Here is an 18,106-nt window from a genome sequence, read left to right on the forward strand (position 1 = left end):
AAATCTGTTCTGCCCCTGAACCTGAAAAAGGCAGTTAACCCACTGTTCCTTGGCAGTCATTGTAAATAAGAATTTGTTCTTAACTGACTTGCCTAGTTAAATTTAAAAAATATATCCACTTAAATATAACATTTTCGGCTTTGGAGAAGGCACGAGAGAGTGGCTAAAGCCATACCAGCTAGCTTCAAAAACACGTTATCCAGCTGGGTAACTACAATACATGAGCGTCATTGGCGTATACTAGTGTGTTTCATAGAGAGGTTTGAATTAACGCAAATCAATTGTAATGTGTATATTTGACCTGATCTGGACTTGAACATCAAGGACGCGAGCGCCGCCATGTTGGATCACGTGACGTCAACGTTGTCACATCAAATTCTAAACTACTGACCGCTTGTCCCTAGTTACCACAGCCAAAGTCAAAATTGTCTACGTCCTAAAAAAATCTTAAACTAAAATGAGCTTTTTGGTATTAATTGAAGATTAAGTTTTGGCATAAAGTTGCCAGTGTGGTTAAGGTTTGGTTTAAAATAAAATGGTTAAAAAGAGAAATTGTAGAAATAGGCGGGGTTGAACCATAATTGTGGCTGTGGTAACTAGTTCGTCCACTAAACCCGCGGAATCCAAAATTATGAAAATCCAGTTACAAAAAGGCTAGCAAGACGAAATAGCGCGAAAGTTAAAGAAATTATTTTTGTCCTGAAGATAAAGTATTGAACCCCTTCTACAAGAACGTGAGTAGATAATTATGTTCAATTAATTTGACAGACTTTAGATATTAACGTTGTATTGGTAGCTAAACGTTAGCTAGCCAACATTTACTAGCTAATGTAGCTAGCTATATGTAATAGTATGACATTAACCCAACCCATATGCCTCGAATGTTACTGTTACGATAATTACATACACGTTAACTGTAGCTTTAGTGTTTGCAGTATTTCAAGTAAAAACATGTGCATTAATAAGTAGTAAGTGTACTGCATAGTCTATCGAGTCGGGAAAGTGGCTGCGCGCTCAGGACTGATTTCTGAGAACATGTCTACAACTTCATCTTCTGCAAGCTGTCAAACTATCGTAAATAAAGCGCCAGCTAACTTACACGCGGTTTATCAGTGCCCAAAATCACTTTCTAGCTCAGTTCCAACTCTGTGTTTGTCAATGAAGCTAGCAAGTAGTAGCTAGCAGGCACATTGAGCAGTAGTGATATGTAGTACGCAAACGAGTCGTCATTTTTGAACGATTCTTTACTGACTCGAGTCTTGATTAAATTGAACGAGTCACTGAGAAACTAATCTTTCGTTTGACGTGCTCCGACCAATTATGTCTATAAACCAGATAGTAAACAGTAGCAGCAGCGTATGTGAGGAGTCAGTTAATGCAAAAATGGGTCAGTGCAGCTAACTATTTAGCAGTCTTATGGCTTGGGGGTAGAAGTTGTTCAGGTTCCAGACTTGGTGCGGTAGTAGAGAGAACAGTCCGTGGCTGGTGTCTTTGACAACAATTGTTAGGACCTTCCTTTGACAGCGCCTGGTATTCTAAACTGAAACTCATTATTAGTTGATTATTGGAGTCAGGTGTGTTAACGGGGGCTGGGACAAAAATGTGACGCCAATTAGGCCCCTGAGGACTGGAGTTGCCCATCCCTGCTCTACCCTCTGTATGCCCTGGGGTCGGGTGCCAAGCAGTTGTCATACCAAGCGGTGATGGAGCCAGTCAAGATGCTCTCAATGGTGCAGTTGAAGAGCTGTTTGAGGATCTGAGGGCCCATGCCAAATCTTTTCAGCCTCCTGAGGGGGAAGAGTCATTGTTGTGCCCTCTTCACAACTGTGTTGGGGTTTTTGGACTAGTGCTGGTCAAAATATCATATCACTATTTTTTAAATATTTTTTTTATGATGGTGTGACGGTATTCAAATTGTATTTGTCACATACACGTGTTTAGCAGATGTTATTGCGGGTGTAGCGAAATGCTTGTGTTTCTAGCTCTAACAGTACAGCAATATCTAACAGAAATATCTAACAATTGCACAACAATACACACAAATCTAAAGGAATGGAATTAAAAATATATAAATATTGGGCGAGCAATGTCAGAGGGGCATAGACTTAGATACAGTAGGATAGAATACGGTATATACATGTGAGATGAGTAATGCAAAATATGTTAACATTATTAAAGTGACTAGTGTTCTATTATTTTTATTTAACTGGGCAAGTCAGTTAAGAATAAATTCTTATTTAGAATGATGGCCTACCAAAAGGCCTCCTGTGGGGACGGGGGCTGGGATATAAAAAAAAAAATATATATATATATATGTAAGGATTTTTAATGAATTTATTTGCAAATAATGGTGGAAAATAAGTATTTGGTCACCTACAAACAAGCAAGATTTCTGACTCTCACAGACCTGTAACTTCTTCTTTAAGAGGCTCCTCTGTCCTCTACTCGTTACCTGTATTAATGGCACCTGTTTGAACTTGTTATCAGTATAAAAGACACCTGTCCACAACCTCAAACAGTCACACTCCAAACTCCACTATGGCCAAGACCAAAGAGCTGTCAAAGGACACTAGAAACAAAATTGTAGACCTGCACCAGGCTGGGAAGACTGAATCTGCAATAGGTAAGCAGCTTGGTTTGAAGAAATCAACTGTGGGAGCAATTATTAGGAAATGGAAGACATACAAGACCACTGATAATCTCCCTCTATCTGGGGCTCCACGCATGATCTCACCCCGTGGGGTCAAATTGATCACAAGAATGGTGAGCAAAAATCCCAGAACCACACGGGGGGACCTAGTGAATGACCTGCAGAGAGCTGGGACCAAAGTAACAAAGCCTACCATCAGTAACACACTACGCCGCCAGGGACTCAAATCCTGCAGTGCCAGACGTGTCCCCCTGCTTAAGCCAGTACATGTCCAGGCCCGTCTGAAGTTTGCTAGAAAGCATTTGGATGATCCAGAAGAAGATTGGGAGAATGTCATATGGTCAGATGAAACCAAAATATAACTTTTTGGTAATATCTCAACTCGTCGTGTTTGGAGGACAAAGAATGCTGAGTTGCATCCAAAGAACCCCATACCTACTGTGAAGCATGGGGGTGGAAACATCATGCTTTGGAGCTGTTTTTTTGCAAAGGGACCAGGACGACTGATCCGTGTAAAGGAAAGAAAGAATGGGGCCATGTATCGTGAGATTTTGAGTGAAAACCTCCTTCCATCAGCAAGGGCATTGAAGATGAAACGTGGCTGGGTCTTTCAGCATGACAATGATCCCAAACACACTGCCCGGGCAACGAAGGAGAGGCTTCGTAAGAAGCATTTCAAGGTCCTGGAGTGGCCTAGCCAGTCTCCAGATCTTTGGAGGGAGTTGAAAGTCCGTGTTGCCCAGCAACAGCCCCAAAACATCCCTGCTCTAGAGGAGATCTCTATGGAGGAATGGGCCAAAATACCAGCAACAGTGTGTGTGAACCTTGTGAAGACTTACAGAAAACGTTTGACCTCTGTCATTGCCAACAAAGGGTATATAACAAAGTATTGAGATCAACTTTTGTTATTGACCAAATACTTATTTTCCACCATCATTTGCAAATAAATTCATTAAAAATCCTACAATGTGATTTTCTGGATTTTTTTTTCTCATTTTGTCTGTCATAGTTGAAGTGTACCTATGATGAAAATTACAGGCCTCATCTTTTTAAGTTGGAGAACTTGCACAATGGGTGGCTGACTAAAATTAAAATCACTTGGAGCTGATTTCCTGTTGTTTTTAGTCTTAAAAAAATCATAATTGCTCAGAAAAGTTGGGAGGCCAAATAAAACTGCTTGCGGGCCACCATTTGGGGAACCCTGATGTAAACCCTGGATTGCTGATGCTTTGTATTGGCCAGTGAGAGGCTTTGAAGTCATTGGAGTGTGAGGCCAGTCACGGCCTTCCTATTAATCTATATCCCCTACAAACCTCACTACCCAAAATTCCACCCCAGCCCCATCCAACCTCTGACCCTGTCAAACTCCCCCATACAATTGACAATAAAATACATGTTCATCTGTTTCTTTCACCATACACTCATCACACATTCCAGTAACATGCTTCCCTACCAATTTCAAATAATTCAATCCCATATGCCTTAATCTCATCCTACACTCTCTCTAAAAAAATTTTTTTTTAAACAACAGAACAGATGACCAGAGAACTGGAATGACATTTACTCTCCCGGGTGGCCAACACGAAAGCCACGCCACCAGTCTTCTGATCTGAACCGGTGGGTCATAGCTCAATAGCCCAGCATCAATAACCCAACAAGCAAACTAGGTGACCCAGCTGGCTGGTTCAAAATAATCCAATGAGTGTTCTGTGCAATATTTATCCAAATTGGGTTGTTTTTAACCAAGCATTTTTTTGTTGTTGTTGACATTACTTAATATCTACGGTTCCCATTACAAGACCCAATTTCTTGTACAGATTTCCTTTTTACTATATTTTCCTCTGCCAGCATCTAACCTAAACTTTTGGATTCATGTTTTTAACCTCTCCTCTCCCTAATTGCACCTGTATATCTACTAAATAATTTCCATTGACTCCTGTTTGAGCAGGGATCCCAAAAAATTGAATCTCTATCCCATTTCTTTATAACCCTAACAACATAATTTCTATCCATAAATCCTCACGTTCTGACTTCCCCGATCTTAGACTACACAAAACTGATGCAGAATCTGAACATATTACTACTCTTCTTCGTTGCACCTCCTCTATCCATTGAGTGCTGTTCTTCCTGACATTGTACCCTAAGCGGAACCTAGGTTGAAGATGACCTAGAGCGGAACTACAACGTCAGAACAGCACTCACTAGCGGTCTCTCAAGGCTCGTATGGCCAGAGAGGAAGGCCAATTTGGATACTCTTTAGCCTATTTAGGCCTACTCCAATAGATTGTACAATAAAAATGTATGTTATCATTCTGGATGGAACATAATTAATAGTGCCAACCGTACAGAATCCAATGGCGCCTGCCAGCATAACACCATGGTTCTGATTTTTAACCTGCTTTGTCCATCCACAGTCCGTCTCGACTGTCTGAGGCTGGACCCACCATGGGCAGCTACAGTGACTCCACCAGTGACCTGGACGAGGATCTCCCTGTGTATGACTTCCTCCAGCCCAGATGTAGTCTGAGCCAAGCCTCCCAGATCCACACAGACCAACCAGACCTGGTGGTCCTGGACAGCTCTCATACAGACCTCCCCATAGGGTTGGCTGATGTTATGATGATCAGTGATGATGAGGATGTTCCCTATATCCCCCTGGCGCTGAGACTTAAACAGAGACAGGAGGGTTTGGAGCCTGCATCCTCCACACTCAGTAATGGACAGGACAACCATCACTCCTCACCTGACCTTCCTATTGGTTTAGGCCTGTTGGCACCGAATGGTCACTCAGAGTCCGAACCTCTATTCACCTCATACGAGACCCTAAACAGTCATCGTAGGAAGGAGAAAGGTGGAGGACCAGACTGGGATGACCCAGAGGAGGCAGCTCTCCCTCAGCTGTGGCCCCCGCCAAAGCCATCCTCCTGGGCTAGGAGCACCATCTCCCCTGCCAAGAGGAAGCCCTCTAAGATGACTGGTGAGGAGATCCAGGGGTCCAGGGAGGTGCTGAGGAGGAGGGAAGCCAGGGAGAGGCAACAGGGGGACAAGGAGGCGCGGATGCTGCAGCAGGAGAGGCAGAAGGCAGAGAAGGCGGCCCTGGCAGAGGCTGTGAAAGCACTGCGACCAGAGGAGTGCATCAAACACATGGTGGTGTCTGTGGATCCAGGTGTGTTGAAGAGAGGCAGTGGCTGTGTTTCGATTCCCTACCTTTTTCCCCAGAGTGTGCACTTGCTCACAGTCTCACCCACATGGATTTAAAAGCATTGAATAGGTGGGAACTACAGAGGATTTTGTAGTTCCCAGTTTCCAACATACGTGCACGTGTGTGTGTGTGTGTGTGTGTGCTCTGTTGCAGTTGGAAGGTGGGGGCCCTTTGCTGACGTCACTCCAGGCCATGGGCTGCAGCTGTGCCATAGAGAAACAGCCCCTCCCTCGCAGCGTCAATTGGGTCAGGAGAACACCTAGCACTCAGGTGACTGGAGCATCTCACACACACACACAAACACATCTCTATCGCTTATCCATTCTGTATTAACCAAGCACAAGTGTGTTTTTATCTTCATCTTAATCATGCAACGCAACTAGGGATGTGACAAATCAAAACAGTTTCTTAATGTTTAAACTGCCATTTCACATGTGAATTTGCAATGCTGCCAAAACCTGTTTGGGTCTAATGGTGCATCCCTTTCAGATGGGTGAACATAGTACATGTACCATCATTACTGTACCTCAATTCCACCTTCTCATTTTTCCATACAGGACTTAGCTGCTGTCTTTTTTTCACCTTTATTTTACTAGGCAAGTCAGTTAAGAACAAATTCTTATTTTCAATGACTGCCTAGGAACAGTGGGTTAACTGCCTGTTCAGGGGCAGAACGACAGATTTGTACCTTGTCAGCTCGGGGATTTGAACTTGCAACCTTTCGGTTACTAGTCCAACGCTCTAACCACTAGGCTACCCTGCCGCCCCTGTGTCTGTTGCCTTTCTCCTGCCATTTTTCCAACGATTAATGACGATGATGTAGTGGTGGAGCGTCGCTCTCCAAAATAATTGATTCCTCGACTCCTTGATTGTCGACTCAGTTTCGACTCCCAGTTCTGGGTGTCAAGATTCGATTCCGCTACAAATAGACTCCTAAGATTCAATATTTTTGGAACGGAGGAGACTATTTGCTGTACTTCTGAGAACATCAACACTTGCATCTTTCATAGCGATCTATCGAGGGACGGAGAGTGAGGGGTGGGGTACAGTATAGGCAGTTCGTGCACTAGGCCTATCTATCGAAATGGAATGCTGTATCTTGCAATTTCTTGGCTTGCCATGTCTTGCAACTTCTGCAAAAAGCAGAGTCTATCGTCAATGAATAGGCGAGGATATTCTACACACAACAGACTGAACTGAACACACTCACATTATTAGGGACGCAAGAGCAGGGTTGTAATCATTAGTTCAAACAGTTTGCAACTTAAACAAGAGTTTCTATTGGACAAATTCAAGGTAGGTCCCTCCCGGTTTTGCTCCGTTTGCTTCCATTCCGAAACGTTTGCAACTGAATATGCCCCAGGCGAGCCATGGTGAGGGAGGGAGAGAAATGAGGGGGCAGGCACAAAGAACTGGTGCGCATATGTCCTGGTAATCTGAATCTTGCAATGTTTGTCTTGAATGCCTTGCAAATTTACCAAAGTAGCCTAAAGTTTGCCCCTTCCTCTCTGGTTTCATTTAAATTACACAACTTTCCCCAGGCCTTTATTGCCTATCGTCTAGTCAGGCTATTACACGGAAAATAATGTTTTGTGAAAACTGCACTGGGATTTTAATTATGTGGGGGGACGTTTTTTGGTTAGGGATTTTTCTTCACGTTATGTATCCCAATCTCTTTTAAACGTTCACACCCCTACACTCAACCCATAGCTTTTTGTGGTCGTGTTGAATCCGTGATGCATTATGGGTACATTTTTTCTGATTGACTGATGTACAAATAATAACGAGTAGTTATTCATTATGCCAGGTGATTTGTAGATCAGTCACTTGGCAGTCGCTGACTGCAGTGGTTGATCTATGTCGAACAAGCAAATCAAAGCCCTTAATCTCTGTTGCTTCTCAGACAGGTGAGGTGTTGTGTATCCCTGAGGCCCACACAGTGATGCAAGTATCTGTTGATGACTTCATCAACCTGATCCACAGCTACACTCAGGTGAGTGACACCTCTCTGGGTTGGGCATGGCTATGGTTTCATCCCACTTCCTGTTTCTGCTGACTAGCTTGAATGTGCTAGTTGGGGAGGGGTGTACAGAGTGTACAAAACATTAGGAACACCTTCCTAACATTGAGTTGCACCCCCCTTTGCCCTCAGAACAGCCTTAATTCATCGGGGCATGGACTTTACAAGGTGTCAATCGTTCCACAGGGATGCTGGCCCATGTTGACTCCAATGCTTCCCACAGTAGTCAAGTTGGCTGGCTGTCCTATGGGGTTTGAACCATTCGTAATACACACAGGAAACTGTTTGTGTGAAAATCAGCAGCGTTGCAGTTCTTGGCACACTCAAAACTATTTTCTTGTCCATTCACCCTCTGAATGGCACACTTACACAATCCATGTCTCAATGGTCTCAAGGTTAATTTATTTTTATTTTTAACCTCTCCTCTCCCTCAGCTACACTGATTGAAGTGGATTTAACAGGTGACATCAATAAGGGATCATATCTTTCACCTGGATTCACATGGTCAGTCTGTCATTGAAAGAGCACTCAGTGTACACACAATAGCCAGCCTCTACCCAGTACCCTGCCCTGAACTTTAGTCACTGTTATTAGCTGGCTACCACCCGGTACTCAACCCTGCACCTTAGAGACTGCTGCCCTATGTACAGTGCTTTCATGAAGTATTCACACCCCCTGACTTTTTCCATATTTTGTTGATACAGCCTGAATTAGAAATGTATTACATTTGGGAAAAAATTGTCCCTGGCCTACACACAATATCAAAGTGGAATTATGTTTTTCTAAATGTTTCCAAATGAAAAGCTGAAATGTCTTGAGTCAATAAGTATTCAACCCCTTTTTTTATGGCAAATAAGTTAAGAATAACTCCTAGGCAGAGTTCCAGTGTCTTCTTTTGCCCATCTTAATCTTTTATTTTTATTGGCCAGTCTGAGATATGGCTTTTTCTTTGCCTAGAAGGCCTTCATCCCAGAGTCGCCTCTTCACTGGTGATGTTGAGACTGGTGTTTTGCGGGTACTATTTAATGAAGCTGCCAGTTGTGAGGCGTCTTTCTCAAACTAGACACTAATGTACTTGTTCATTTGTGTGCTGGGGCCTCTCACTCCTCTTTCTATTCTGGTTAGGGCCAATTTGCGCTGTTCTGTGAAGGGAGTAGTACATACCGTTGTACAAGATCTTCAGTTTCTTGGCAATTTCTCTCAGAACAAGAAAGGACTGACGAGTTTCAGAAGAAAGGTCTTTGTTTCTGGCCATTTTATTTATTTGTATCCTCCCCCCCAATTTTGTGTTATCCAATTGGTAGTAGTTACAGTCTTGTCTCATCACTGCAACGGACTCGAGAAGCGAAGGTCGAGAGACATGCGTCCTCCGAAACACAACCCAACCAAGCCGCACTGCTTCTTGACACAATGCACAGCTAGCTGCACCAATGGGTCGGAGGAAACACCGTACACCTGGCAACCTGGTCAGCGTGCACTGCGCCCGACCCGCCACAGGAGTCACTATTGCGCGACGGGACAAGGATATCCCTGCCGGCCAAACCCTCCCTAACCCAGACGACGCTGGGCCAATTGTGCGCCGCCCCATTGGCCTCCCGGCTGCGACAGAGCCTGGGCTCGAACCCAGAATCTCACGCACAGCTAGCACTGCATCGCCTTAGACCACTGCGCCACCCGGGAGGCCACGTTTCTGGCCATTTTGAGCCTGTAATCGAACCCACAAATGCTGATGCTCCAGATACTTAACTAGTCTAAAGAAGGCCAGTTTTATTGCTTCTTTAATCAGGACAACAGTTTTCAGCTGTGCTAACATCATTACAAAAGGGTTTTCTAATGTTCAATTAGCCTTTTAAAATTATAAACTTGGACTAGCTAACACAACGTGCCATTGGAGCACAGGAGCGACGGTTGCTGGTAATGGGCCTCTGTACGCCTAAAAATCTGCCATTTCCATTTACAATAGTCATTTACAACATTAACAATGTCTACACTGTATTTCTGATCAATTTGATGTTATTTTAATGGACAATTTTTAAATTTTCTTTCAAAAACAAGAATTTCTGAGTGACCCCAAACTTTTGAACGTTAGTGTAGAAAATGGTAAACCCTTGAATGAGTAGGTGTGTCCAAACTTTTGACTGGTACTGTATGTAAATTAGATTTCAGTATTTCATGTTCGATTAAAACATGTTTTCACTTTGTCATTGTGGGGTATTGTGTGTAGATGGGTGAGAAAATATAATTTATTCAATTTTGAATTCAGGCTGTAACACAACAAAATGTGGAATAAGTCAGGGTGTGAATACTTTCTGAAGGCACTGTGTTAGTCAGTACAACTACAACTCTGATCTAAAGATGAATGCATTTTTTCCCTCAAACATTGAAATTGTTTTGACTTTACAAATTGTTACATAGTCATTGAACACAGGTCACTTTAATAAAGTTTACATGCTGTTTTTTACCCACTTCATCTGTATATACTGTATTCTAGTCAAGGCTCATCCTATATAACTACAGCTGTACACACCTTTTCTATTAATATACTATCCACAATGTATGTACATACCATTATATGCATATAGTGCTTAGAGAAAGTTTGAAAACTTCAGCATTTTCTTTCATTCTGCCTACATTTGACCTAAAATGTACTAATACACTGAACAAAAATATAAATGCAACAATTTGAATGATTTTACTGAGTTACAGTTCATATAAGGAAATCAGTCAATTGAATTAAATTCATTAGACCATAATCTATGGATTTCACATGACTGGGAATACACCTGTTGGTGACCGATACTTTTAAAAAAAAGGATTGGGGCGACATATCTCCTTTGCATACAGTTGATCAGTCTGTTGATACTGGCTCGTGGAATGTTGTCCCACTCCGCTTCCATGGCTGTGCTAAGTTGCTGGATATTGGCGGGAACTGGAACATGCCGTTGTCTACATAGATCCAGAGCATCCAAACTTGCTCAATGGTAAGAATGCAGGCCATGGAAGAACTGGGACATTTTCAGTTTCCAGGAATTATGTACGGATCCTTGCGACATACTGCCGTGCATTATCATACTGAAACATGAGGTGATGGCGGCGGATAATTGGCACAACAATGGGCCTCAGGATCTCGTCACGGTATCTCTGTGCAAATAAATTGCCATTGATTAAATGCAGTTGTGTTCGTTGTCCGTAGCATATGCCTGCCCAAATCATAACCCCACCACCAACATGGGACACTGTTCACAATGTTGACATCAGCAAACCGCTCAACCACACAACGCCATACACACTGTCTGACATCTTCCCGGTACAGTTGAAACCGGGATTTGCCCACTAAAGTTGGTTACGACGCCAAACTGCAGTCAGGTCAAGACCCTGCTGAGGACGATGAGCACGCAGCTGAGCTACCCTGAGACCGTTTCTGACAGTTTGTGCAGAAATTATTCAGTTGTGCAAACCCACAGTTTCATCAGCTGTCCAGGTGGCTGGTCTCAGACGATCCCACACTGGTGAAGAAGCCGGATGTGGAGGTCCTGGGCTGGCGTGGTTACACATGGTCTGCGGTTGTGAGGCCTGTTGGACATACTGCCAAATTCTCTAAAACAATGTTGGAGAGGCGGCTTATGGTAGAGAAATTAACATTAAATTCCCTGGCAACAGCTTTGGTGAACATTCCTGCAGTCAGTATGACATTAAACGCTCCCTCAACTTGAGACATTTTAGATTGGCCTTTTATTGTCCCCAGCACAAGGTTCACATGTGTAATGATCAAGCCATTTAATCACCGTATTGATATGCCACAACTGTCAGGTGGATGGATTATTTTGAATCAGGATAAATGCTCACTAACAGGGATTTAAACAAGTTTGTGCCAAACATTTGAAAGAAATAAGCTTTTTATGCAAATGAAAAAATTCTGGGATCTTTTATTTCAGCTCATGAAATATGGGACCAACACTTTATGTTGCTTTAATTCTTTTTTTGAGTATAGATGAAGTGTATCTGATTTTAAACAAATGGCACAAAAACAATTATACTTTTTAATTTCTTTATTGAGCAAATTGATCCAACATTCACTTTCTTTGTGAGAAAAAGTATGTGAACCTCTAGATTAATGAGCTAAATAAAGTGTATGAAAGTAGTCAAATGGATTATTTTGTCCCATATTCCTTGCATGCAATGACTACATCAAGCTTGTAATTCTACAAACTCCTTGGATGCATTTGCAGTTTTTTCTTGTTGTGGGTTATGATTTGCCCGACCAGAATTGAATGGTGAATAATGTCTTGTGCCATTTTCTATTCAAGTAAGAGAAGAACATGTTTTTGAACAGTTCTAAATTAATCTTGATAATGCCATGATTTATGGAAAACCATGAATGTATCATGAATAATGATGAGTGAAAAGCTTACAGAGGCTACAACAAAACATCCTAAAATGCTGACATGGGCTCACCATTGACAATGACCCGGAAGAGCATATTCGCATGTTTTGTTGTAGCATATTGCTGATTTATAAACATTAGTGGTTTGAGCCCTGAATGCTGATTGTCTGAAAGCTGTGATATCAGACCCGCATACCACTGATATGAGAATGTATTTTTACTGCTCTAATTACATTGGTATGCAGGCACTCCACGTTGCGTTGTGCTTAACAGCCCTTAGCTGTGGTATTTTGGCCAGAATCCACACCCCCTCTGGCCTTATTGCTTAAAATACCTTGTTGTCGAGCAACAATAACAACAACGAAAAAGGCATAGTCACACATTGATGTACAGTATTTCATGCTAAACATGCGTAAAAAAATACACAAAACAACCGTTGCCGTCTCAACACTTTTGTTGATAATAATTGCATCAATCCAGGACACTTTTACAACTATTAGGCAATACACTGTGACTACATTCTGACCTCCCTCACTCCTCCCTGTCTGTATGTTACCCAGGAACAGAGGGGTGGAGGTGCAGACTGTAGTGCCTCTTTGACCTCCTGGACCCTGGGTCTGCAGGCTCGCAACTCTGGCAGGACCCCCAGTCTGGTGGTCATAGACCTGGAGAAATACTTCAGGTGAGGGGGCTGGAGAGGGATGTGGTCTGTGTCCCAAATGGCACCATATTGCCTACAAAGTGCATTATGTAGGGACAAGGTACTATGCCACCGTCCACTTGGGGGTATTTCTAATAGGTTTATAAAGCATTTTTGATTTATTATTTTTTTTAATTAAGCATTCATAATTAAATGGTTTATTGCTAGAAGTTATTATAAAGTGTTAGCATTTCAAATAAGTGTGACTTGGAGGAAGGAAAAGTGTCTCTTGTAGAATCATCAAACTTCGTCAAGCTGTGTTACATAAAAGTCCTCAATTTTGCCCCCAAAAACATTGTTTTACCTACAGATCCCAGAAATCCCAGAATCAGAAGAAGTTCCGGGATGCGGTCCTGGGGGATGAGCAAGCAGCAGTAAAGGGGGCAGTGAAAAAGAGGAGGAAGAAAGATGAAGGTGATGCACTGCCCAAGGTGTCTCGAGTTGAGGTAGAGGAGGTGGGTTGTCATGATTAGCAGCTGGTAATCATTTGACAATATAGTGTGTGGAATTGTCTTTGCAAATACTACTTGAGAAAGTTTTTAGTCTTTGAAACCAACTCAACTAAGGGCTGATCTGTCTCGGACAAGGTTACTTACTTATTTTTATTTAACCTTTATTTAATTAGGCAAGTCAATTAAGAACAAATTCTTATATACAATGAAGGCCTACCAGGAGGCAAAAAGCCTCCTGCAGGAATGGGGGCTGGGATTAAAAATAAGAAAATTAGGACAAAACACGCGTCACAACAAGAGAGACGTCACACCACTACATAAAGAGATACCTAAGACAGCAACAGAATGGCAACAACACAGCATGGTAGCAACATGATAACAACATGGTAGCGACACAACATGGCAGCAGCACAAACATGGTACAAACATTGTTAGGCACAGACAACCGCACAAAGGGCAAAAAGGTAGAGACAACAATACATCACCCGAAGCAACCCTACATTTGTCAGTAATAGTGTCTATGATGGAGTCTTTGAATGTAGATGGAGATAAAACTGTCCAGTTTGAGTGTTTGTTGCAGCTGGTTCCAGTCGCTAGCTGCAGCGAACTGAAACGAGGAGCGACCCAGGGATGTGTGTGCTTTGGGGACCTTTAACAGAATGTGACTGGCAGAACGGGTGTTGTAGGTGGAGGATGAGGGTTGCAGTAGGTATCTCATATAGGGGGGAGTGACGCCTAAGAGGGTTTTATAACTAAGCATCAACCAGAGGGTCTTGCTTCAGGTTTACAGAGATGACCAGTTTAGTATGGTCATCTGAATAAGGGCTAGTTTGGCAGCTGGGGTGAAAGAGGTGTGATTACGATAGCTCACTCTAAACTTGAAACATCTTTTTGTAAGTATGGAACATTTCTGGGATCTTTTATTTCAGCTCATGAAACATTGGACCAACACTTTACATGTTGCGTTCAGGGAGGAGGGGAGGATTGATCAGAGGTCCTTCAAAAGGGGGGTGGCCCACCCCTGGTGTAGATGAAGGGGAGGAGACAGGTTAAATAAGGATTTTTAAGCCTTGAGACATGGATTGTGTGTGTGCAATGTTTTGAGTGTGACGAACTGTGCCGCTGTTGGACTTTTCATGCGCAACAATTTCCTGTGTGTATCAAGAATGGTCCACCTCCCAAAGGACATCCAGCCAACTTGACATAACTGTGGGAAGCAGTGGAGTGAACATGGGCCAGCATCCCTGTGGAACGCTTTCTATACATTGTAGAGTCCATGCCCTAATGCTGTTCAGAGGGCAAAAGGGGTGCAACAAAGTATTAGGAAGTTTTTCCAAATGTTTTGTACACTGTATATAACGGTGGCATATGAATGCATTTCTAATGGGTATAGAGTAGCCTTAACAATGCAATTATCACAACATAAGTTGTAATATGGCTTTTTTTCCCTGGCTTGGTTCCCTCATGATTTACACACCGCTGCTGCAGCCCGAAGCACAGCTCAGGCCTGTTTTGATTTTGTCATCAAAAAACATTTATTCTCCTGTGCTAGAGTCTGCACTAGAATGGTCCGACTACACAATATTATGTCGGGCGCATTAAGTGATGCTCTGTATCGGGGTGTATGACGCCCCTGCACACCCATGTCCACTTGTATGGAGTAAAGGTAAGCCTACATGCTTCATGTCATGTAGGACACTTGTGTGACAGTTTTCCAAAGTACCTCTGTAACAGTCTCTTGGTCCTCCAACATCCATCCCATCAGGCCGTGGTACACCTGCAGCTACACACAGGGGTTCAGGTGCATTTCCTGTCCACTTGGAAGGATTTCTCTGACCACATTGCCATGGCAACCAAAGCAGTAGCTGAGGCCCCATTCAAGTGAGTGAGCTGCTGTGATAAATGGTCAACTGTGTAATTTCAATATAGAACCACTCAATCAGTAAGTCATTACAATATACAGCTATGCAGAGTTGTAAGGGAGTAACATCTCATATATTTTGTGTGCGTGTCTGTCTCCAGACGAGAGAGGGAGAAGACAGGCTTCTCGTTCTACCTGGAGAGCGAGTGGGCTGGAGGCCAGAAAGTGGACAAGGCTGGGAAAGGACTGCTGCAGGTCTGGAAGAGACAGATCCAGCAGCTGAACAGAGTCAGCCAAGATATGGCCTCTGCCATCCTCGCTGCCTACCCCTCTCCACAGCTACTCAACCAGGTAAAACCACACATAATACGTACACACACATACAGCATGTGTTTTCCCCACACTGAATCTCGCAATTGCTCTCCGCATTGTGATGTCGTTGGCAGGCGTACAGTCGGTGCAAGTCAGAGCGTGAGAAACTGTCACTGCTATCGGACCTCCTGATTCGCAGAGGGGAGGGCGTGACTTCCACAACTCGCCGGGTTGGTCCTGAGCTCTCCAAGCGTCTCTGCCTGGTGATGACATCATCAGAGCCCCAGCAGACCCTGGACTCCATGCTTTGACCCTTTTATGGTGTCATGCATCTGACCAGTGACCTCAGTAGTGGAAGAGTGGAGTTGGACTGATGTTTTAAATCTGTTCTTCATCACTGGTCTTCAGCCCTGCCTCTGGGGACCTATATGATGTGCAGGCTTTTGCTCCAGCTCCGCACTAACGCACTTCATTCAACTAATCAAGGACTTTGTGATTGTCTAATCCATTGAGTCAGACATGTTAGTTCGGGGCTGAAACACATATGTGGGTCCTCAGGAACAAGTTTGAAATACACCCCGTGAACTATGGAGCACAGTGACATTTGGATTTCAATGTTGATTTGGATAGTGTACCGTTTTATGACATCCACCTTGGTTTGTAATATACTTTTTTATTTTATTAAAGCGTCTAATACAATCATGGGATTTTGACCAAAATAGATAGTCAATAATAGACACCACCTACATTACATAAGCACACAAGTGGGTTAGAGAAACCTGTACTTTAAATAAGACTAGTGAGTTGTCTCTGCTGCTCTTTTTTTGCTGTTTCTAAACTTTTCCCTATCTTTCGATTAGGTACATTCACAAGTTTAGACAAGAGCACCACAATAACTCTAAATCAAATCAGAGTTTCTAAAAAAAAAAAAAGAGAGAAAAAAAGGTGTTTTGTGGTTTATTTCAGAATTACAACAATGTTACAATGAAAAGGGGAAATATCAGGGGAAAAGATCAAATGTTCCTTGTCAAGTACTTGCAAAAATATTAATTAACAGTACATGGTTTATTAGTGACTCCAGTGTAGAAAGTTATGTGAGTATTTATCTGGTAGAGTTGAGAGTTCACAGAAGATTGTAACTCTGAATACTCAGGTCAGGTGTTCCTCCAGGACACATGAGGCTACTCTAGTTTAAAGTTGTCTGTATGTACAGGATACACATGGTGTATATACTGTCCAATGAAATTCTTACTTGCAGGTTCCTTCTTGACAATGCAACAACTATAAGAATAATAAAAGATAAGGATACGAACGTAGTAAATGGCTCCGTAGAATAGAATACATTGTGTAGCATGAGTATAATACAGGAAGGCACTATTTAAAATACCACATTTACACATGTATTGGGGGGAGGGGGTGAAGTGCCGTATTAAATTGTGCAGTATTGGCTATCTGGCGCAAAGTCACTGAATCAACCACAAATGTTGGTTAGAGGGGCTCGAATGTGTACAGATGGGTCAGTGTGTCAGAGAAGACACTGTAGAAAGACAAAATGCCAGCTGTCCAGTCCAGATACTCTTACTCTGTTGGAGCTGGGGTATGAGTTCTGGGATGTGCGCATACTTGTTGTGCCTGACACTAACTACTAGTCAGAGACCAGGAGTTGTCATTGTTTCCAAGCACAGCTTAATTATTCCATCCCCACTGGCTGATTCCTTTTATATCAAACCAAATCAAATTTTATTGGTCACATACACATATTTAGCAGGTGTCACAAACACATATTTAGCAGCTTAATGCTTGTGTTCCTGGCTTCAACAGTGCAGTAGTATCTAACAATACACACAAATCTAAAAGTAAAAGAATGGAATTAAGAAATAAATATTAGGATGAGCATTGACTAAAATACAGTATATACATGAGATGAGTAAAGCAGTATGTAAACATTATTAAATTGACGTGGTCCATTATTAAAGTGACCAGTGATTCCATTTCTATAGTGCAGCAGGCTCTAAGGTCAAAAATCAAATTTATTTGTCACATACACATGGTTAGCAGATGTTAATGCGAGTGTAGCGAAATGCTTGTGCTTCTACTTCCGACAACGAGTAATCTAACCTAACAATTCCAAAACTACTACCTTATACACACAAGTGTAAAAGGATAAAGAATATGTACATAAAGATATATGAATGAGTGATGGTACAGAACGGCATAGGCAAGATGCAGTAGATGGTATCGAGTACAGTATATACATATGAGATGAGTAATGTAGGGTATGTAAACATTATATTAAGTAGCATTGTTTAAAGTGGCTAGTGATACATTTTCCATCAATTCCCATTATTAAAGTGGCTGGAGTTGAGTCAGTGTGTTGACAGCAGCCACTCAATGTTAGTGGGGGCTGTTTAACAGTCTGATGGCCTTGAGATAGAAGCTGTTTTTTAGTCTCTTGGTCCCTGCTTTAATGCACCTGTACTGACCTCGCCTTCTGGATGATAGCGGGGTGAACAGGCAGTGGCTCG

General features: G+C 42.6%; 2 protein-coding genes across 5 annotated transcripts in view; one reads left to right on the forward strand and one right to left on the reverse strand.

Annotated features, from left to right (window-relative positions):
• The window catches only part of LOC115113000 (large ribosomal subunit protein bL27m-like), a 17,990-nt gene extending 17,446 nt beyond the window's left edge, over positions 1–544 (reverse strand). The window contains exon 1 of the mRNA XM_065012708.1: positions 302–544. Within this exon, the coding sequence (XP_064868780.1) occupies positions 302–341 (40 nt within the window). The 5' untranslated portion in view covers positions 342–544. The remainder of the gene's footprint in view (positions 1–301) is intronic.
• Positions 465–16,280, forward strand: eme1 (essential meiotic structure-specific endonuclease 1). Of its 4 annotated transcripts, none has more exons than XM_065012704.1 (10): positions 466–734; positions 4,182–4,267; positions 5,065–5,815; positions 5,994–6,122; positions 7,756–7,845; positions 12,823–12,938; positions 13,267–13,411; positions 15,174–15,289; positions 15,431–15,620; positions 15,716–16,280. In XM_065012704.1, the coding sequence occupies exons 3-10, from the start codon at positions 5,096–5,098 to the stop codon at positions 15,890–15,892; spliced, it is 1,683 nt and encodes a 560-aa protein (XP_064868776.1). In that variant the 5' UTR covers positions 466–734; positions 4,182–4,267; positions 5,065–5,095; the 3' UTR covers positions 15,893–16,280. The 4 variants fall into 4 exon arrangements, with proteins under 4 accessions (XP_064868777.1, XP_064868776.1, XP_064868774.1 ...); XM_065012702.1 differs by having other exon boundaries at positions 469–734; positions 12,817–12,938; XM_065012703.1 differs by lacking the exon at positions 4,182–4,267 and having other exon boundaries at positions 469–734; positions 12,817–12,938.
• Positions 16,281–18,106: the final 1,826 nt, after the last annotated feature.

Source organism: Oncorhynchus nerka, linkage group LG28, assembly GCF_034236695.1.
Source record: "Oncorhynchus nerka isolate Pitt River linkage group LG28, Oner_Uvic_2.0, whole genome shotgun sequence".
Classification (NCBI taxonomy): Eukaryota; Metazoa; Chordata; class Actinopteri; order Salmoniformes; family Salmonidae; genus Oncorhynchus; species Oncorhynchus nerka.